Below are 23,038 nucleotides of genomic sequence, written 5' to 3'. Positions count from 1 at the left end.
CTGTGGAAGTGCAAGCATGTCTACTGGTACCAGATCCACGGCCAACTCCACGTATAACCAACCGGCAGTACTGCCTCTTCGTTGTAAGTACTGGACGACGCCTTTCGGAACGAGAAAAGGGTGGTGTACCTTGCGCGAATTTATAACGACTACCTCCTGCCAGAGCCTGTTGACCCTGGCTATCCTCGAAGCATGCGAATTAGGGCTCCCGATTACAAAAGGAAGTACGATAAGCCAGAAGAATTGTAATCAGTGTACCGTGTACCTTTTGCTAATCCAGACAAGTTCATGTGATGTCGGCAGCCTCGACGAGGACGAGAAAGACAGCTAGAGTGGATTACTCCAAGTTCCTGTGCGGATAGGCAAGGTGACACTCACAATGTCAATTTTTTATGAAATGCTCTCACTCCGAGATCCACGAGCTGAAAGTCATCTGCAGCCGAATGGGACATCAAAAACCCAGTTCACGGCTTGCTGATCTGTACATGGGCGAAGTCTGGGGCCGTGGTTAGTGACGACCAGGATGAGCACAACAGACCCGAATTATATACTCGACCAAACTGGAAACCTCCATTCGCACTTTACATTCCAAGCAGCTGTATGGTCCACGCACACACATTTTTCTCCTCTACCCTGCTTTTCTTCCCTTTTCTTCTTCTCTTTTGCCTTTCTCCTCCTCCTCCACTGATGTCCAATGATATGGGAAATGCTATGCAGCCTCTTTGCAGTTTTATTTCATTTCCGTTGACTGTGCAAGTAAATGAAGCGTTTTGCACCACCACAACGTGGTCTGAAATTTGTAAGCCCAGGGTAACAGGAAATAAAGAAAACAGGATGCGGTTTCGTTTCGCAAATTACGAGTAATGTCGGTAGGCTATAACATGTCGACATAAAGTTGTTTCAACCGCGTCCTTTCCAACTTAGGTTTTTTGTGTTCCGAGAGATTTCGTTTATTATATGCCCAAGCATTGCAGAAATCACACGAAACGACGGGTGACTAACCCTTCGCCCGACAACAGCACAGCACGGAACAGCAACAGATCAACGAAGAAGTTCAGGAGACAGCTGAACAGCCTGTGCGCATTCAAAAGCCGCGCCACTAATTGTTCCGTCTTGCTGAGCGCGATATGCGTGTTTACAGTATTGGCATTGGCATGGGTGAGCACGAGCGGTCGTATGTTTGCACAAGATTTCGTTTGACCCGTCGCGCGCCAAGAGAAAACAAAAATAACACAAAAAGAAGACGTTACACCAGCGGTACTGCATTTCCAAGCAAGCGCCAAAATGTTGTGAAGCGGTGACTGCGCAAACCATTTCCCTCGCTGCGCCATCCCTCGACTGTAGACGACGAAGTGCCGGCTATGCAGAAACGTAGATATAAGGAGCAGAAACGTAGATATATCAAGACCGCATCATAGCAGCTGCGGAGAAAAGACGAGGAAGTAAGTGTGTCGACTGTGTGGTAGCATCGCTTTTCAGGTTGCTGTATAAAACACAATAAATACGTGCTTTGCAATTGTAATCTTCATTTAACACAACGACATTATACGTATGACACGTGCAGAGCTTGAAGAGCAGTTCAGAGCAGTTGGAAGAATGAAACGGATGAGTTTTTCAAGCAGAGGACGGTAGGTGCCGGCATTCCCGACGTTCGGAGCACAGTGTGGACAAGACGGTCGCGAAAGCCGTAAAAGCGGTGAAGGAGTTCCACGCGTTCGCAGCTTTCGATGATGTAGTGTGGACGTAGCATAAGACCTTGCGCTGACGACATAACGTCCGCGCTCGCTGATTGGTTCAGAGATATGTCGTCTGCTAGTCAGCTGTTCAGGGCTCTGAAGAAGCATTAAACATAGGTAGCTCACCATAGAGTCACTAAATAAGCTTCGCTTCAGAGTATCGACACTGGGACCCAGGGGAGAGCAGAAGCGCCATCTTGTTTCCGCCCCACACCGGTACCATCCCCAGTTGAGGATCAAAGACCACTAACATAATTGCTCGCTGAGGGAGAGAGAAGCGTGTATGATTGTTGTGCGATAATCCATGTATTGTCCACCAGGGCGTCTCGAGGATGTCAAAGTGAACTTGTTGCGTCTGGGGAGAGGAAAGAATCCGTACGCCAGCGCATGCGCTGTGGATGAGTAGTAGCTTTTCTGGATTGCCAGCCCCATGGATAGCGCTGGAGTTAGGGAAACGCCACGGAATGGGGTGTTCTTTTTCATTTCCGCTTTAGGTCACTTTTTTTATCACTTTAAGAATAAACCTCTACCCGAGAAACGTCGTCATGACGTTGGTAGACAGACCGAAACAGATCGGAAGGCGAGAGCTGGTTTCCACGAATGGGCACTTGTTCGCTGCCTCCTATTGAAGGAAAAGTGGAACCGAAGGTCGCGTCCCTTTCAGGGATCATCGTAATCCCCTCAAGACCGTGATATTCGGGCCTTGTTCGCCCCATAGCTTCGAGCATAGTTCAACTCTACCAAACCGGTGGCGCTGTCGAACATTATGACGTCATTTGTTTACAAACAGGGAGAGGTCTATAGTGTGAATGGGAATCACAAGTGGTTGGACAACACAGCTCGGGGTGCAATGCCTCCCCACGTCTTCCAAAACAATTTCAAACTCAAAAACTTCTTGAGCCGACAGGTTTCATTTGCACGGTGAAGAACGTGACTGCGACCATATGGGCCACATACCGGGTATAGACGGAAGTGTGTGCGTTAACTCACAATGTGCAGCTCACAAAGTGTAAAAAGCGATTATCTGCGTGGCGTCCTGTCTTCTTTCCGCATCATACCTACGTTTGATCCAAATCTCATCAGTGCTCTCTTGCAGCTTTCATTGATCAAGTGCGGGCTCTGCACGAAAGTCTTGTTCATATTAATTGTAATAAAGAGTTCCTACCCGTTTTACCTTCCCTCAGTACTTTCTTTCCGTCGTAGAAATGTTGGTGCAGACGTTCATACATGGTCCTTTGTTTATTTTTATTTTTTTAAGGATAGCAGAAACAAGTGGGATACAACAAGCAATTGTCTGTTCACAATGAACCTGTTGACATTCCGTTTCAGTCCGTCCATGACGCATACTAACGTCCCCCTTACTAACCCCCACTCTTTCCTGCTGTCCTCTCTGTACCTGTACAATACTCATAGCCACAGCTGTTTTGCGCCGCTAACACGGAAACCTGTTACCACACAGTGTGGCGCAAGAACCATCCAAATGACAAGTGTATTTATCTGCTACTGTTGTGCCTGAGGCTCTACCCTTAACACTTCCACACCGGTTCGTTCATTTTCTTCCGTTTTCTTTGCGTGATTGTATGCAGTACACGGCTTCGCTGATCTCGCGCCCATGCAGCAGCCTCCGAACTATACAAAAAGACTCATGAAACGGTCGACGACTTATAAGAGCCATATTACTTGAGTATGAGGAGCACACACACGGCTAAGAAACATACGAAAACACCCTGCTCAACGCTCAACCGGACAACGCATCGCACAACAACAACAACAACCCACTGCGGCGAGCAATGTGGCTTGTCTAAGTTGCTTTCTATAGCCAAGGTGAGACAGTAGGATTCTTTCCTCTCGTCTTCTTCTTCGTTTGAGATGAGAGTGGTCCGCAGACGCACGCAATCGGTGAGCTCAGGGCTGTCAACCTTGATGAGCTGCTTGCAAGAGAACACTTTGCCCGCGCACGATAGATGGCATCGTGCGCTAAAGTGCACCAGAGCCATTTATGGGGAGAGTTTGGCCATTCTCTGCTCTTTTGCCGCTTCGTGGGTGGAGCCTATTTCGCCAGAGTAGTCGTTGCACCGCCCAAAAAGCCTGAATCCAAGCAGAATACGCCATATTGATGCTGTCCGTCAGCTTTTGTCGCAATGAATGCAATCTACAGGAATAACCGGCTTATGACCCACAGCCGCCTGTGATAAGGGGGCTTTGTTGCCAAACTTAGAGTCACCAGATAGGGGCACAGAGCATCGCATTCCTTTTCCGCGCCGGAGCCGCCGTTCGGTGTTTGCGATTGGGCCGATTGGGCCACGTGGTTTCTCCTTCCAAGAACTCGCCGTCCATGTTGAGTCCTCTCCATCCAAAACCGGTTTCCTCGGTTGCGAGCTGGCTCGACTGGGCGCTCTTCTCCGGCGGCGAAGTTGGCGTCCGGTTGCTAGGCGACGCAGTCGCGCCGGACCTAAACGGCGGATCCCATAACGAGCGACACGCTACAGATTCTGTCGCCGTCGCCGCTGTCGCGGGAGCAGCTTCCCGATCCATTTGTGAGGCGACAGCAGCTGGCGACAAAACTATATTGGCGAGAGAAGAATTCGTAGTTTTCAATTGATTATGCGGCATATCTGTCAAAAACATCATAAAATTTCGACTGAAACGCCGCAGAAAGATAAACACCGAGAGAAATTTATACTACCGTAAGTTTGTTATAATATGTTTATCTGTGGTGGCGCTGCAGTTCCATCCGTTTCCACACAATGTGCAATAGATTTTGGCCATACGCGATAACCATCGATTCGAACGGCTGCTTTCCCCTACAATCTCGAAATTTCATTAAAATGAAGGTGACTTGACACTCACGCTACGCTGTTTTCCCCGCATCTCTATGCTTTGTCGTTCGCTACAGCTACATACCGCCAAATCTAGCGAGTTTTGGGCACGCGCCGGGCAACGGTGACTGTTGACAAGCGACAAATATCTACGGGGAGCAGATGCAGGATTTTGTAGCCGCGACACCGCTTTTTTGTCGCGAGAGCCCGAGTGCCGCCGCCAAATTTGTGGCTTGTCGCGTGTAGCTGTCGCTTGTCGCGGGTTATGGGATCCGCCCTTAAGATGGCAGGCTCGCTCACCGGCGTGGCTCAGTGTCGCTACTCTGCTCCCTATTTAGTGACTCTAAGCACGGCGAGGGAGGTGGATTAGCCCGGCCGTGACGTTGCATGACGCACTTCAAATTAGGCTCCTCCTAATGGCCAAACTCTCCCTATAAACGGCTCTGAAGTGCGCTAGGGAGCCTCCATGGGTTGCTGCGGCTTCTCAACTATTCACATGGAGGCTCCCTAAAGTGCTTCAGAGCCGTTAATAGGGAGAGTTTGGCCATTAGGAGGAGCCTAAGGTTGGTCCTCACTGATGCGTTTTGACGCAAAGGCCTCCGTTCCGTTGGCCTGTATCCGTCAGTTTCCATGACAACGAGCTAACGGAAAGCTCCCAAGCATGGACGTAGAAGAGTTCGAAACGGCTCAACTTTTCCGCACAGCAGTGCGTTCACGCAGCAAGGAGACCAATCAGAGCGGCGAACCTGACGCATGCGCAGTTTGTACGGTGTAGGTAAACACAGGGCCGGCGATAGGGGTAGACGAGTAAGGCGACTGCCTTAGGCCCCGCGCACGAAGCCCTCAATAAGGGATTACTTTTTTTTTTTAATATCAAGTATGCACTTAATCGCACGCAAATGAGAGAAGAATGTGTTATGTGCCATTCCGTCATGTGATGAGAAAAAGTCCCACTTTTAAGAAAAATCCGCAAACCCTGCAAGCTATAGCGAGGATTTCGCTCTCCTGCTGCCATTTCCCGTACTGCTAAAATCTCCCACTGCGAAAATCTTATCTCTTATCTTTTCATTACTGCTGGTGTGAAACAGGCCCCGCGATGTGCCTTTGCCTCAGGCCCCGCACACCCCTAGCACCGGCCCTGGGTAAACAGCTAAACAGCAATGGCGGCTAACGGAGCAGCGTTGTGTAGTTTTGTGTATGTGGTGCTGCCATACTGATCCTGCAGTGCAATAAATGTTGCATAATGGAGGTAATAAGACGAGGCTAGATAATAAAAAGGCAGTGCTGTGTGAGAACGTGTGTATCTTGTCTCATTCAATTTCTTTTGAAAGAGTAGCGTCGGCGAGGAATACTGGGCCACAAGAAATCCAGCGAAAGCATCGCTGAGCGTTACCGTTTCCGTATCTTCCATATCGAGGCACCACAGTACGCAAACAAAGCGCTTTTAAAATACGACGTTCAATCGCAGTGCCTTCGTCTGTGCTGTATGGGCATGCACTGAACCCACGTTGGTGAGCTTCGTCGACCTTGTGTCAACCACCGTCGACCGGCGGACCTAGATCCGTGGCAGTTAGAACATGTCAACGCATTGCGCTACTTGAAGCGCGTCATGCGACGACACGGCTAAGCGACCTCCCCCGCAGTGCTCTATTGTTGTCCCGTTGTCAGGCGGCGCCATATTGATGCTGATCCTTGTTTACGATGCAAGCACAGAAGACACGTGCGTACAACGTCCTTCGAATACCATTATCCTTCAACTCTTTCAGTTTGGCAGCAAAGCCCCCCTTATCTTCAGACGGCTTTGGATCAGAAGCCGGTTATTCCTGTAGATTCCATTCAGTGCGACAACAAAGCTGTTGACCAGCTGGCGAGCAGCACCAAAATGGCGCGGACCAGATGGCTGGTAAACGGATTTCTGCTTGGACTGTAGCTTGGATTCATGCTTTGTGGGCGGCGCAACGACGACACTGGCGTCAAAATAGGCTCCACCCATGAGGCGGCAGAAGAATAGCAAAACTTTCCCTATAAATGGCTCTAAAAAGTGCGCGTGCTTCGTGGCTACCGAACCACGGAAACAAGATGGCGCATGCTCGCTCTTGGAAATCAGTGTCGATACTCTGAACGATGTTTATTTAGTGACTCTACAGTGACTTTACTCTTTAGTGACTTTTTTTCGGAGCCTTTCTTTGTTTTTTTCTAGGAAACTCTAATGTTGTGGTAGCGGGAGATTTCAACTGCGTTATTGACCGGCAAGTGAGTAGCCGTAAACCAATTACCGTGGAGCTTTCTCGCTTAGTTAACGACAGAGGGATTAATCGTTTCACACGTTCAACTTACGGCACGAGACAGCTGAACGAGTCGTTCAGGCTAACGAAACAAGCAACTTTATCGATGCTTTGCTGTGGTCACAATCTGTGCTCCTCGTGAAGCTTCTTCTTTGTGGTTATTGTATGGTGAGCTCACCATAGTTATTGTGCGTGTTGCGAGCGCTCACGTGTTGTGATGTCACCGCCCTGAGCGAAGAGTAGGCTGGCAGCGAGGCTGCATCTTCTCCGACCAATAGTACTTTTTCATTTGTTCCGATAGCTCGCATTCTCGTGCTCTCATACATGCTCGTTGCGTTCCAATGTTCGTTCCTATGCTCGTTCATCATCTCCTTTTCTTTCTGTCTCAATATACGGCTCGCTAGTCGTGTGACAATAATGAATAAACAGTACTTCACTGTGAGGATAATAGTCAAGCAATACCCAAAAATTGTAAATAATTTTCCTGCCCTGACGATGGTGTCGGGTGAGAATTAAGTATGATACGAGAACTAGTATGTGCTGAGTTCTAGGGCACGTGGGAGTCCGAGACCAGAAAGGGAAGACGTAGTGGTATCAAAAAAAGAAAGAGGAGGAGGCTGCCCGTTTTCCTCAACGTCTACACTTATTTCATTAACTTTATGTAAATTTTTCCTTCAAGCAGGGAAGAACAACGCGCAGCCTTACTGTCAGGCTTTATAAACAGTAGACTTAAAATAAATTCACAGTGCGACGTTTTTTTAGTGAGGTTGAACAGAACGGTAGTGAACTGTTTTAATTCCGTGTTAGCACCGCGAAGCAAGAGAATGTTATGGAACTATTCAAGACAGTCGACTTCAGGAAACTTACAGAATCCTTTGCTCTTGACGTTCATTACAACATCAACACTATGTCCGCAATGTACTATTAAAGAGAACAATTCGAACACTACTATATGCATCCATTTCGCCTTTGTTGTTCATCACAACACCCGTAGCTATCAAGACGGAGTGAAGTACACGGTCGCAAGTCCTCACAAACGGTGCGGAGAGCGTTTCTTGACGGACGGAAGAACTTTACAAAACCTGTCTCGTCCAGTTCAGAGGCATCCTGACGCCACAATCATTCCGCCATCTTTGTTTGGCAGCTTCAACGTCAGCGAGTCGTTAGGAATAACGAAACGAAAAAACTTATCGACGCTCTGCTGTGGCACAATCTCTGCTCCTCGTTTAGCATCTTCGTTGAGGCTATCGTGCCCGTTACGAGCCCTTACGTGTTGTGATGTCACCGCCCTGAACGAACTACAGCTGCCAACGAGGCTGCAACCTTTTGGACCAATGAGGTTGTTTAATTTTGTTATGGGCAGTATGTTGTTATGGGCAGTACCAATGCACTTGGTCGAATTCTCGTGGTGCACATAGCCGCATAGATCATTTTTATGTTTCTTTTGGCATCGTCTCGCATATGCGCGAGTGTGTTGTCTGCCCGTCTGGGGACTTATCAGACCATGAAGGGGTTCTTTTTGGTCTTGGAGGCTTTCGGCGTTACCGCGCTGGATCAGGCTGTTGGAGGCTGGCTGCTTCTCAGTTGAGTGACTCGGAGGTACGTAATGACGTCAGACTGTGGCTCGAGAGTCAGTGCACTGTCTCTGTTGTTTCGCCAGAATGGTGGGAACAGACGAAGTTCGGGGCCGCGAGACTCTTTCAACAGTGGCGGGCAAAACGTGCTCGTGAGAGCCGGGAGGAGATCCAGCTTCTCCGGCAAGTACTCTCTCTCTATCTTGCGTCGCCCGGGTTCCAGGGGCTCTGGAAACGACGATGCTATTCGGGACATACTCAGGATGATTACCTCTTTGAAGTTACGTGCCTGAGACCAGTTCGCTGCTTCGCAGTCGGTCAAACGCTGGTCACGAGAAGCATGTTGCTCTAATCTTCTTCTTGGCCGTTATTTTCGCCGCCCTCGAAACACTGTCGAGGAGCTACTGGTGAATGTGCTGGGTCAGTATTGACGAAGCTTGACTCCGTGCGGTCACTTTTTCGTTGAGCTTCACATTCAGGCTTTGCGAGACGCGATTCATCGGGCTCACAGTCGCCACCAATCGGTAGCGCTGGTTTCTTTTGACCAGAACAAAGCTTTTGACAGAGTAACACGAGTACATGAACGGGGTGTTGGGAGCTGTTGGTTTTGATCGTGCGGTTGTGTCTTGGATCAGAGCTCTCTATGCTGAGGTCTTTGCCGGCATTGGAGTCAATAGGGGAATGTCTTGTACTTTTTCCACCAAATTGGGGGTGCCGATAGGGTTGTCCATTATCTCCTTGCTTTGTACGCCATGGTCTTTAGTCCGCTCTTGGAAGCTCTCGCAACCTTCATAGGAAGCTTACGCAACCTATGCAGAAACGTCATATTTCTTCGTACTCGCATGCTACAGCTGCCGGGTTCAGTGGCCATTCCGTTGTTTGCGTATGCAGATGACCTATCCTTAGTCATTAGCAGTGTCGATGCGATAGGTCAAGTGTTATCCATCCTGGATGCCTACGGTAGAGCCTCGAACGCGTGGATAAACAGGGATAAAACTGCAGTGCTGTTTATCAGTTCTGTTCCCTCCTGTCAGTTTCCGTTTGGGATCCCTGCTAAAACTGAATTACGCATACTGGGCTACTATTTCAACAGTCGGGGAATCGCAGTATATCGTAGATGCGTATTCACCAGTACAGCATTCCTGTTCTTCGTTAACCTGAAGGGTCTGGTTCTTCCACTTACTTGTGCGGCGTCGTGGTTCTTAAGCAACTTCTGGTACCATGGTACCATATCACTTCCGGCACGTCAGATCTTTCTTACTGTGGCCGGTGTAGCTTTTCAGTTCATATGGGGAAACAGCGTGGAATGGGTGTCGCGCGCGCGTCTGTACCAGTCGCGGGAGGTTGGTGGCTTACGAGTGCCACATGTAAAAGTGCCTTGCTTTAGGTATAAAGGTAATTTTTGATGCCCTGAGTGAACCTAACCATCCTGCACGCGCCTGAGTGAGCCTAACCATCCTACCTTCTTGGCCCGCAGATTCGTTTCTTTTGTTCCTTTCAGCAGAATAGGCCGCGCTCAGAGTTTACAGCTGCCAGTCCGCCGCCGGAGTTACGTGGACGCTGATCTTCCTACATGGTCAGTGAGGCGGTTCCATGTGTCCCTGCTGGGCTTACTTCCGGCACCAACGGGTGCACCGGAGCTATCTGTTCCGCGTCAGATCGCGTGGCGCTACGCTACTGCAGGATGGTTGGACTCCTGCCACTCAGGGATCGTTTGCATCGCTATAGTCTCTGTCTTTTCTGCTCTAGCCGTGAAACTGCGTTTTTCACGGGTGTCTCGTTCCCGACGTTTTGTGGCACAGAGTTGAGGAGCTCTATGGAGTTCCACAGATTCGCTGGAGCACCATTCAAACGCTCCTTCAACCCCAATCCGGTATAGAGGGCAGTTCATTCTCTTAGCCGTAGAGATAAACTACCAAGTGTGAATAGCGGCTGTCGCGTTCGGGGGCCCTCACACGTTCTAAGCCTCTTCGAGTGGGTGTTCGCAGAGTTCTACACAGGGGGAGAGCAGTTCTTGGTGCTGTGGAATTCGGAAGACGTTGGCTGACTTCGCCTATGCTCTTCGAAGAAACGCATGGAAGGTACGTTGTCCACTACTAAGCATTGCTTTCCTTCGTGCCGTTATCCCGTACGCAACTCTCCGCAGTCTTGGTCTGTTGCATGGCGACGACAAGCACGAACAGCACGTGATTTCACAGGCAGGAGTTGGTATTGCACTAGTTCTAGTTTTGGTCCTAGTTTGTTGAGGCAGTTATAGGGGAGCTAGTCCTTGTGATTGGATTTCCGCCTCGATGCCAATACATAACATAGGGAAACTCTGGCGGGACAATGAAATCCTCCATGCGCCCGGACCCTTTCAATCCCTAGTCCCCCCGATGGACAGTTTACCGACTACAAAAGGAGGAAGCCCTCACGCACAAAAAGAAAAAGGCAGGCGCTGACGCTATGGCGTCATCGGTTGTCCTTCTCTTCGTTAGACCCCGCGGGGCGAGTCGAGAGTGAACGGGCGCGGATATGTTTGGGGGCGTACATTCTTTTCTTTTTCTTCTGGGGAAAATAAAATTGCACGCATCAAAACGTTTTGTGCTTTTCGGCAATTGACGCATGTACTATCATCAGATGTCTTAAAAGAGCATGGAAAGGAGATTTGAATGGCTGAAAACAGTTTTTAATTTGTCAAGCAGTGTGTAAAAATCAGTTCTGTTTGCAACTTATTGAACTAGTTCAACGATCGCAACTTCTACTCGCACTGCACCTGCACGTCCCAATTCACTTTTGGAGGAGTGCTGACCCCAACCCACACGCGAGTTCCCGATTTCGTTGCACTGGGTCTCCTTGCCGTGCAACCGGAAAGGATCGAAGAAAGTTCACTGGCGACAGACTGATCAGACGGCCAATGTTTCCGACGCCATGTTCTGTAAAAAAAAAAAAAACAAAAAAAAACGGGCAGCCGTTTCTGATACGCATCAGTGATTTCCCCAGAAATTCACTGGGGGGGGGGCGAGCTTTCAAGGGGGGATGCTTGGTGAAGGTTCCACTTAAAGGATTTTTCTTAGACCCGGAAAGAATCGTGGCACGATGGTGACATCTCTGCACAGCTTTCCCGTCTTATTTGTACACGTTATTACGTTAGAGCACGGTACATTAGAATACAGATTCATTATGAACGGCACTTCAACATTAAGATGCGCAATCACACGACCGACAAAGAAAAAAGACTAGCGCCTTGTCTCAAGAAGCTCAATGAATACCTTACACACAGATTGGACAAATGCATGGTACGATCATCTGCATGACTGTGGTCCTACAGCCCAAGTTTGACAGTACAGGATGTAATTCGCTGCGCCGGACTCTCTACCAGAACGTGTTTGTGGCCGAGCTGGGCGTGGTCACCTGAGAAATTTCAGGGGGGAGGGTGCAAAATGCAGGGGGGGGGGTGTAGGGAAATCGCTGATGCGCGCGCGTCTCTCGGCAGAACAACGCGCGCGAAAGGCGCCAGCCCGGTGTCAGATCGCAGCCGAGGTCACTTGCGAGCCCTAGGAGTGGACGCAACGTACAACGTCACATCGTGACGGAGGTGCCCGTCATTTCTCACGTGTCTTCCACAGGAGTAGGAGAGAGCTCTCCGCACTCGTGAGAAGCAATCGACTGCTGCGCGCGATATTTTTCTGCTAACGCTCATATTTCTTGCGTGAAAACGTTATTTAGTGATCGGATATTCCATCACGATCAAGAACGAATTCTTTTTTCTGGGTCTTAGACTGCTCCTTTAAACTGAAAATATTTTGGATGGCCCCCGTGGCCGATTTTCGAACGTTTGATGTCCGGATTGCACGTTCAACCCGACACCGAACGCAAACCTTGAATTTCCGAACTGTTCGGGATAAATTCGGACCGGTTGCAACACTCTGCCCAAGTCGTGGTGCATTGCATGCAAGACGCAGCCCACGCCCATGGATTGGGATATTCTTTCCAGTTTCTATTATTTGGAGCTTAGCAACAAAGGAAAACAAAGCTCATGTAAGCGTCATGGAACAGCTGGTCGCACCAGTGCCACCTACTATGTTTCCATGGTTTTCTTCTCCTTCTAACCTAATCTAATCTAGCAAAGCTCTTGGCGGGAGTTCGGGGAAGGGGGGAATGACGTTCAATAATAATTTTAAAAAATGAGGGGCACCGAACATGCATTGTGCAACAGTTTTTATTTATTATTATTTTTTTTGTGTCCATGACCCCCTTAACTAGTTGACACTACTGGGCGTTTCAGAGGGCAAAATGTTGTAAATTAATTTCTACAAGTAATTCACGAAAGTGCCAGTGAGTGATAAGGGCCACTAATTTCTAGTTTTGAGAAAAGATTTCGTCTGTCCTGTAACGTATGGAACGGAGAGATGGTGCTGTTGGCTAGAAGATCCATCCCTGGAGAAACTATTGTTGGTAGTTTAGAAAGTCTGTTTAGGAACTGACAGCATTTATATTTTGCATGTCATTGAGCAACGTTGATTCATAATAGGAAATTCCGGCACTTGAAACACGTACATTTCGGGCAGAAATTTTGCTAGCAGAGAATATAAGAGAGTGACATACGTCTAATAGGAGGCGGTGCTGTATCTTGGTCTGTGGCGAGTAGCGCTTTTCTCAGGGCCGCTATCAAAGGGCTCTGCTCGCCGCCGCAGTTGCCACGGAAATCGTCATTGTCCAGCGTCCAGACCATGGCCCCGCCAAGGTTTTCCTTCAGGATGTAGCGGGCTTTCTCGCGGATGATTTCTTCATCGTCAAAGCCCACCCACTGGTCGTCTTTAAATGCGTAAGGACCAATCAAATTTGGATAAGGACGTTCCACCTCCCAACCAAGCTCGTTGACGTTCTGACAAATCTGGAACCACATAACCACTTATATCATCAAGAAAAGCATGGCCAAAAAGACAGGATTACCTCGTAGTAGGCCAAGTAACCCTTTTCACGGGTAGAGTTCCCTGGTTCTCCTGGTCCTTCAGCTGTGGCGTCAAGCTCCGTGTCTTCTGGATCGGCAAGGGTGTACGAGCGGCCGTAGGTTGGTATGCCTACAATTAGTTTGTTTCTGGGAGCTCCCTGGCGGAGATAGTAGTCGACAGTCCAACGGACGTTCAATTTGTTCTCTTCGTCCCACTCTTCGAGGTTGTCTCTTGGTGCGAGTGGAGAATGGTGCTGCGTTGTGGCTTCGTACGCTGTATGATAGTCGTACGTTAAGAGGTTCAAGAAGTCTGCAGACCTGCAAGAAACCCACGGCATTTCTTGCGAGCGCCATAAATTCAATATGACACGTGTTATTCATAGGCGAAACAACAGGGGTTACCAAATCTATTGTGGGACATACTTGGCGACAGTCTTGACATCAAATCCACCGTCTATATACTGTTTCCCAGCGGGCATGGCCACAGAGAGCAAAAGTCTTTCCTTATTGGCCGGCACCGATTCTGACTCAAAGGCTTCCCGTAGTTCCTGAAATGCGTTCTAAATGAGGCAAACCTTCCTCACTGGCTTTGACTTGCCTTGATAAGGAGAGCGTAGCCTTGCTTGTCCTCGGGCTTGCCGCCATCGCGGAAGCTCGGATATTCCCAATCCAGGTCGATACCGTCGAAGTTGTGCTCCCGACAGAATTTTACTGCGCTTCGAACGAATTTCTGCCGCTGGCTGCGCTCTGATACCATGTGAGAGAACCTGCCTCCCCCCCACACACACACAAAAAAAAAAGATATATATACATATATATAAAAGCATTGTTCTTTCTGCACCGTTTTTATGGCTCTATTACTGAGTCGTTTACACGTGTAGAACTGATGGCTTTTGAAAGCATTCGTTGCGACAAACTGTTTGTTACTCCATTTCTGTCACTCACCGTTTGGAGCCTTCATTCCAACCTCCGACGGCAACCATGGTCTTCAAATCGGGGTTGTATTCTTTTAACCCGACAAATTTCTTGTAGTTCCCTTTGTAAGGAAATTGAATGATATGTAGGTAGTACAACACAAAATAAGATCTTACCTTGTTCAATGTCATTATAAGGATCATAAGGCTTGAGCTCGTAACGTTTATTGAAGCCGGCGAATGCGTAGATTATATGCGTACATAAATAAGGGTTGATGTTCTGTGGCGTAAATTTCGCTAAAGATGGTCTGTACACTGCCCAGTTTGAGTAGTAACACACGATTTTCAGGTTGGTTGATCCTGAAATGAAACGTCGTTTGATGGAGCCAAGCTAACGTGACGAGGTTTACGTACGGGCGGGTACAGCAACTGTGGCCACAGCCAGGAAAAGAGAGATCCACAGATACGTCATCTGCGCAAAATGGCACCAATGAGAACCGTTTTCACTAAATAATATCTAATAACTTCCGTTTTAAAAATATCTGTCCACAGATGTCTTGAGTTGTAACTTGAATAATCCAAGAAAAGAATGAGCTCAACAGCCAAAACTGTCGAGGGGTTTGACTGATACTCGGCGATTATTACAGACACGGGGACAGAACTACACGTGTTTGTAATAGATGTCATGCCTCTGACGTACGGGCACATTTCAACTCCTTTCTATTAAGGGTCCTCTACAGCTGCAAATGACAACCTGGCGAAAGGAGTTGGTGCCGGTAACAAGATCCTTTTGGTGTTTCGTTTGAAAAACATGTCAGTATTATATAACAGTAATGGTATACATAACAATAAGAGCAATTATTTCAAAATGAGTACTGCAAATGCAATATCTGCACGCAGACTTGGGAGTATACATGCAAAATAAAAACACTGTCTAGCCTTTGTTCGAGAGTACCGTATCGTCGTCGTATCGCCCTTCGTACGAGGCTACGCCATACGCCCTTACGGATGAACAGGCTTATCTCAGCTTCCCAAAAGGATCGCTTCGGAAAATGAGATTCTCCTTTGCCGGGTGTCGCAACGCCTTTCCGTTAGGTGATCCTTTGTGTCAAGGGTATTAGTCAACCACCTACCAAACTGTCAATTCCTTATACCTCGAGACCCAGAGCGCTTTTTGTCTGCAATTTGTGGTACCCGAACATGCCGTCTATTAGTACGTCATCGAGCCAACATTGACCATTATTGGCAACGAGAGATGGACATTTATTTTAAATTCGAGCCAGGACACGTCAAGTACAGCGTCGGCTTTGGTACGCGCTGTGTGTGGGGCAATCTCAAAGGAAAAACAAATTCCTCTACTGAACAAACCGTCGTTTCAACCATTCTACGGGACCTCTGAATTGTACACTATGTGACTATATGTACATGGTTGTCTTGTTAGTAGTAAATTTTGCTGGGTTGAGTCGCGTGTTGTGTGCCTAGACTCAGGCTTTTACATTATGGAGTTGATCCACCAGCTCATCTATGCCATTTTGTCTCTGAATTACGTCTCTACAGGGAACAACCAAGTCCTTAAAATGACAGAAAACGTCTGCGACTGAAATGGGCCAAAAAGCCCGTGCAAGAACGTGCGACTTTCCGAACATGATGTCATACGATGTTAGCGCAAAAAATTAAAGGGAGAGATTGAATGCATCACACGATAAATTCGGCTAGACCCATAAACTTCCCGCGAAAAAAATAATACTTGGTAAACGCACGAGGTTGGTAAACTCTGCGAACCATTTTTCATCACACACTGACACTCCGCGGCCACAAAATGAACGGCTAATCGAGATTTATTTGGAAGATTGCCTCCTGATTGTCGTCATGAGTGTTCGCATTCTCGGATGGAGTGTGCGACATCTTTAAAAACTGTTCCTCATCAATGTTCTGTGTATTCTTCTTCGACATCTAGTGACACCCATGGCAAAATTACATCCCCCCCATCTATGCTTACAAGAGTCGATTCAACTCGCTTTCCGCATGCCGCGAAACACCTCTCATCAAGACGTCGCATTGATTCATTGGATGCGACTGAATGTGGCTTTTACAGCTCAGTAACGTTACCGCTTCAGACAAGTTCACTCTTGCAGATCACACCAGTTACTACTACACTTTCAGTGTCCCTAAATCAGCTGGATTCTCGCCCTCTCACGATATCGCGGTCACTGCACTAAAAGCACTCGACAAGGCAAAAAGAAAGCACTTTCACCTAGTCTTGCGTAACCATGGCAGGTGGACAATATTACTGGGGTCGTGTTGCTAAGCAAGTAAAAGAAAGCTTTGGAGGCGACCGACCAGCAAATGCGCAATCAATAAGTCTAGTGATGTCGTTCTTCCAAAATACCAAAATTTCGACAATTTCGCCCAACAGGGACGCGCCACTTGTTAAGAATGAATTTGTATACATGAAAATGCAGTATTTATGTAGCAGACGACGATCGTTTTTGAAAAACATTAGCTATATAGAAAGCCACAAAAAAATGCATTTCAATTATTATTCCGTTACACGTTTAATTTGTGTCTCACGATGACAGCTTTCACAGAAAACGCCCCGAAACAGAAAAGACATATTTCCATGCGTGCTCCAGTTCTAATGGCAAGTTACAGGATGTCGTTACAATGCCTTCCATGTCAAACGCCTCGTCTTGAGCCAAATTACGGGCTATAAAGAGAAACGGGAATTTCCGCGTTCTTCTAGATTACATCCCTGGAGAGGACGTCTGCGAAAATCAAGTTTTGTACCAACCGAAAATTTCTGTTGGATTGTTCTTATTTGTTCGGTTCCTCGCATTTTTTTTTAACCAGGCTGCTTTTGTATTTTTCTATTTCTAGAGACGGGACTAACGTATTTCTACTGACACTCGTAGGGAACACAATGAATGAACATTACGTCTACGCGAAGGCGATTTTAAAGGCAAAGTCGCAAAATCCTGCATTGAGAAAGCAACCAAATGTAGCCAATTATGCAGGCATTATGTGTAGACAGCGGAACAACACATGTGTTTACTGTCCGAATAAAGAATACCACAGGATACAGCTGTACTCGAATGTTTCGCTACCGTCTATTTTGATGATCAGAGGTAAGCCCTCGCGACGTTTGCCCTCGCCGTCACAGCTTCCTCCTCACCTCAATCTTTCTCTAAAAATTTTCCTCGCCTCAACGTCCGTGAGGTGAGTACGTCCTCGTCAGCAAGATGCTCACATCTAGTTCGTTTTTCTTTTCTTTTCCCTTTGTCCTCACGAAACATGACTAGTACAACGAGAAAACTGTCATTACTTCGGGAGAGGATCCTGAGCGGCAGCACAGCGCTCTGTCGGTCGGTGGAATCCACTGACTGACACAGGTAAAGTGGTTCTTTCGACTTTTCAAATCCCGGCCAAAGTCCGAAGCACGGGGGAATGTTGCAGGGGGTTCATTGTTACAGTTACATCTTAACGTACTCTTTACCGACATGTGTCTAAAGCAGGAATAGCTCAGTGACCTCCGCCATGTCGGGGTTTAACTGGTAAAAAAGTTGAGTTCGTCATCAAATATGTTGTGGGTGGTGGTGGTACTCGCGAAAAGAGCTCGAGGGTGTAGGTGGTGATGGTGAAAGGGCTTGCCGTTGTCGACCTTACAGAGGTGGGCAACGTCACGACTGACGGGGAATGTGCGTCCTGGGTCGACTTCTAAGGGAAGTGTGCCGATATATGTCGGAAAGCGTCTAAGGAAAACCCAGGAAAAACCCCGGACAGCACAGCCGGCATCAGGATTCGAACCTGGGTACCTCGCAGGTTCGAACTACACCGGGATGCAGCTACACCGCATGGCACGCTCTTAGCCAACCAGCATCGTGAATGACATCGTTCTGCCCCCTGATCGGTTAAAACGGGGGGCGTACGCCTCTTTGTGACACTTGTGCAGTTCTGTTAATTGTCATAAGAAGGCGTACGTCTCGTGCTTTCCACACCTTCACCACATAGCACGCCCTTAGCCAACAACCATCCCGAAGGACATCGTTCTGTCCCTAGTTAGAAAAAGAAGGCGTATATAGACACGTATATAGTTACGTTAATTGCCACAAAAATGCGTACACAGGGCGCTTTCCACAAATCAGGAGTGATCATTCTGTGCAACATTTGTCCTTCATTTTAAGGTAACGGAATACCGCTACAATTACTATAAAAAAGTAACGCGATACTTTGGATGAACAAGTTGCATGAAGTCTGCAACATCGCAATCTCACAACAGCGAATTGGACGAATACAGCCTTGAAAAAAAAAAGACATTTATTCAGCATAGACAAGTTGGTTGACTTTTTTAGTAATAGATGGCGCTTAAATTTTCGGCTGTCATCTTGTAAGCGTGTCTCCACAGACACTGAACAGACGTTCCACCCAAGCGAGAACTGTCATGCTTTTCAATAGACGAGGAACGTTCGGAAAGCTGGCGGACAATGAATAAATGACCGGTAACGATACGGAGATCGCGTTACCATAAATTCGTAATGGGAATACTTTTCCGATACCAATTGCAAAAAGTATCACGATCCGCACTTGAATAACGAAAAAAAAAAGTATCAATTACGTTACTTGTAACGGCGTTACGTACAACACTGCTTCTTCGTACGATTGTTGAAAAGACTTCCGATGCAAAATGAAGCTCTTTTGTGGATGGCAAAAACGCCTGCTTTGCTTTCCCTTACCCTTTTGCAACAGGTGGAGGCTACATCGGCGCCATCGTCTGCAATAGAAATGTATCCAAAATGAACGCACGCTCCGAGTAGATTTCTCACAATTTCGTCTCGCACGTTTTATGTGGCCTACATCCTGCTTGGGGTCAGTCGAACGTCACTCGGTCAACGGACGCCACGTTCAATGTTTCAATTTTTTTGAAGATTCCCTAGGGCTTGAATATAACCACGATTCACCCACGGATGTTGGATGCGCTCCTTCGTCAAGGTGTTTCAAGGCTAGTGGGTGCGAAATGTAGGATGAACCGGTTTTACTGGCAAGTAACGTGGATTACGACCGCTTAAATTGGAATTACATCGTGTCAAACATACATAGCAGTCTTTGCTAATGTCCATTTTGTGAGATCATCCTCTCTTTGTTCGCCGCTAACCACCGTCCTCTGCTGTATACTTGGGAGACTTTGTTGCAAAACCCAATTGACGGTAAAATAAGATTCATTGAAATGACAGTATCGTACCCTTGAAGTACGCGAAAGGTGTGAAAGGCACATGCAAAACGTGGCGACGCCTTCCAGAGAGTCCCTATCTTTTCTTTTCTTTTTTTTTTTTTTTCAGTTGACGTTTTCCCGTAACTATTCGCTAAAGAAAGGCGAGTACCGTATAAGAGGACAATATTCTATCATCATCGCGAAGCACACATGTGGTTATCGTAACGACTACGATATTCAGTTATAAACGTGGATCAGTGCAATTATCGTAAATGACGAGAAGAGCTCACCTGACAGCACAAATGACGGCAACGCGTGTTCTATACGGCAGAGAAAGTACGTGGAGAACTTGGTGCTAGTTTTTATCCCTGTCCTACTTCTTCAGAGGAGGAGAGAGAAAAATCAGGTCGAACTGCGCACGCGTCATCGAGACTTGTTCTGGGTGTTATAAACACCGCGCTCCTGCCAAAACATTTTATTTATTTATTTATTTATTTATTTATTTGTTTTTTAGAGAAAGCCATCCTACCTTCATCATTAGATCAGCAGGGAATTCTCTTCTTGTATACCTTGTTGTTGTCGCCAATAGCGCACACTCATGTAAAGTGGTCTGTAAAGTATTGACCCAACGGCCGTTCGACCTCAACAACATGGTAGCGCGCCAGACAGTACACGAGGAACAGGAACGACGAGAAGCGTTCCTGTTGCTCGTGTACTGTTTGGCACGCTACCATGTTGTTTTGTACAACTAGCCCAACTTGCTGTTCTCGTTCGACCTCGCCCGGACCGTGGTCGAACGCAACCCACCTGATGCAAGGCCTTCGTGCTCTAGCGGACTGGCCAGAGATTTTTAAGAGTACCCTTTCCATCATGTTTCCCTCATTCGTTCCCAAAAAACAATGGTCACTACGGCGGTGAATCGTCCACTTGATCATCATCTCACCTATGTGTCTGTCTAAATTATTCTTTGGGGGGGGGGTAGATTTTATTGCTTGTTTACAATTCAAAGTGTAAATAGAAACATTTCATCTTCTTACCACACTTTCCGAAAGACGGGGGTTAAACTGGCACAAGTATTATCGAATATCGTTTTAGCTTGACAATAAAGAAACCGTCGATGTCTTCTGATGTTCCTGGAGTTCCTCTTGTCCACCGGTTTGCTCCAGACGCTGTAGAGTCGTACTCTGTATCTCAATGACCATTGATGCTTCTTTCCTCTGTCTCTGCGATGCAGGGAGGCACGAGAGGTTAGCTGCAGCAGTTTTAGGACGTTTGTTGTCGGCGTTCTTGTCGTGTGCTTCCTACACGGCAGCAGATATATATTTTACCTTTAGCCGTTGCATCGTCAGTTCTATCATTTGGGTTTTATCATCGAGGATTCAGGTCGAGAGAGTCATACAACGCCTAAAAGTGTTGGACATTATCAATTCCATTCCATGCATTCTTTTTTATTATTATTATTATTTATTTCCACGATATTGTGGGGGAGACAGGGACAAAAAGCTCCAATGGAGCTTGACCCTGTCACCTACAGCATGACAGCAATCACTTTATCATAAACACTAACTGACATGAGAAAGAACAAGTACAACTGAAAATCACATAATCAGATAAGCAAAACTGAAAAAGAAAAAGCATATGGTCACATAGGCAAAAAACACAGTAAGAAACGCCGCCGAAAAATCTCATAACCAGTTCATTAGAGTCCAGTTGTGGACGCCTAAAAAAATAATGCTTTTTGATACCGGTTTGATGGCACAACACTATCGCCGAGAAAACCATACTCATTTAGCAAACGGGGCAAAAATGTGTGATACGCTTTGTGCCCCATAACATGTGCGCAGTCTCGGGTATGACCACATCGCATCTCTCCTGGTACAATAGGACCTCGTTTCCGCCGAGAGGTTCACGAGAGACAGGAATTCATTACTACTATTTTCAAGTGCATTCCTGTAACAACACAAACATTTATAATTTAGAAAATTAGTGGCTGGAACTATTCCGTACTGCTCGAAGCAGGCTTTAGTTGATTGACGTGGGCCGAGGTTCCCTATGGCACGCATAAATCTATTTTGTATTGCTTGTAAGGTTCCTTGGTTTGAAATGGTTGTGCTGCCCCAGACCAAATGACAGTAGTTCAGCGTTGACAGGAATAACGCATTATAGAGCATTTACTTTCGCACGAGTTGGTAGCACGTGTCTGAACCTGAACACCCTTCCAGTAGCACCTGCAAGCTTACCACAAATATGATGGATATGCATATCCCATGACAGCGACTCGTGGAAGTACACACCCAAAAACTTAGCACTACCAGTGACCTCAACATTTGACGACCCCAGTCTAAGAATGGGAACATTTTCAACACGTTTGTTTTTGGCCCTAAAGATGATTGCCTTAGTTTTATTGGGGTTGATACGGAGCATGTTCTTTTCTGTCCAGCGACTTATATCGGTAAGCACGTTGTTTCCCTTGTGCACTAAACTTTCTATATCATGTCCTGTGATAAGTAATGTTGTATCGTCCGCGTAGAGAATGAAATCTACGTTATTGGAAACAGTTACTATGTCATTTATATATATAATAAACAGGAGTGGCCCAAGGATACTTCCCTGGGGCACTCCGCAAGGAATTCTTCGTGGTTCTGATATGTTTGCTCCTAGTGCTACCTTTTGACTCCTGTTATTCAGATATGAGGAAAAAAGCTTATTTGGTAGCCCACGGATACCATATCCTTCTAACTTGGACAGGAGAATCTTATGGCTTAAAAGGTCGAAGGCTTTTGTGTAATCCAAAAATATGGCTAACGTAAGCAACCTATTTTCAATATTACAAATAATTCTCTCCTTAGCACTCAAAAGTGCCAGTTCTGTTGAGCGCCCAACCCGAAATCCGAACTGTTCCTTTGCGATAATACCGTGTAGTATAAGGAACGACAGCAGCCTTTGATACATTATTTTTTCGAGTATCTTTGAAAACACAGGGAGTATTGAAATCGGTCTGTAGTTTGAAAATAAATTCTTGTCCCCACCTTTGTACAGTACAGTCACCCTTGCTACTTTCATGCGGCTAGGAAAGGTGCCAGTACTCAATGACATATTATAAATATGCGACAAATATGGCGATAGTATATCGGTAGTATATTTCACAGGGGTAATTTGAATTCCATCAATATCAGGACTCTTGCTTCCCTTTAAGCCTCTAACTATTTCGACAACCTCAGATTCCTCTGTGGGCGAAAAAAACGCGGAGTTTGTACTTGTATTGCAGGGAATTGTTATGTTCTCTTCAGTTCGATTTGTCGAAAAGGAAGTTAGGTACGTGTTAAAGGAATCAGCCAGTTCACTGCCACTGATGACTCTACCGTTTACAGACATGGTATCTGGAACATTAACTTGTGTTTCTTCCATGGCGACCAAGTAGCCCATTTAGCTTCTGCCATATTATTCGCGAATCATTTGTGCCAGAGAATAGCTGACTGTAATAGTCCGCTTTAGCACGCCTCAGCTCATTGTTGACTGTGTTACGAAACAGTTTGAATGCATGCAAATGTTCATGTGATCTAGTTTGTAA

The 23,038-nt window shown here is 46.8% G+C and overlaps 1 protein-coding gene across 2 annotated transcripts in view; it reads right to left on the bottom strand.

Moving 5' to 3' along the window:
* Window positions 1-23,038, bottom strand: part of LOC135392213 (uncharacterized) — a 107,223-nt gene that overhangs the window by 8,388 nt on the left and 75,797 nt on the right. For both annotated transcript variants that reach the window (XM_064622930.1, XM_064622929.1), the window contains exons 21-27: window positions 14,676-14,733; window positions 14,439-14,621; window positions 14,293-14,383; window positions 13,946-14,114; window positions 13,771-13,895; window positions 13,350-13,665; window positions 13,002-13,290 (exon numbers count right to left, since the gene is read on the bottom strand). In XM_064622930.1, the coding sequence (XP_064479000.1) occupies window positions 13,002-13,290; window positions 13,350-13,665; window positions 13,771-13,895; window positions 13,946-14,114; window positions 14,293-14,383; window positions 14,439-14,621; window positions 14,676-14,733 (1,231 nt within the window). The remainder of the gene's footprint in view (window positions 1-13,001; window positions 13,291-13,349; window positions 13,666-13,770; window positions 13,896-13,945; window positions 14,115-14,292; window positions 14,384-14,438; window positions 14,622-14,675; window positions 14,734-23,038) is intronic.

Source organism: Ornithodoros turicata, chromosome 4, assembly GCF_037126465.1.
Source record: "Ornithodoros turicata isolate Travis chromosome 4, ASM3712646v1, whole genome shotgun sequence".
Classification (NCBI taxonomy): domain Eukaryota; kingdom Metazoa; phylum Arthropoda; class Arachnida; order Ixodida; family Argasidae; genus Ornithodoros; species Ornithodoros turicata.
This window is presented reverse-complemented; position numbering and strand designations above follow the sequence as displayed.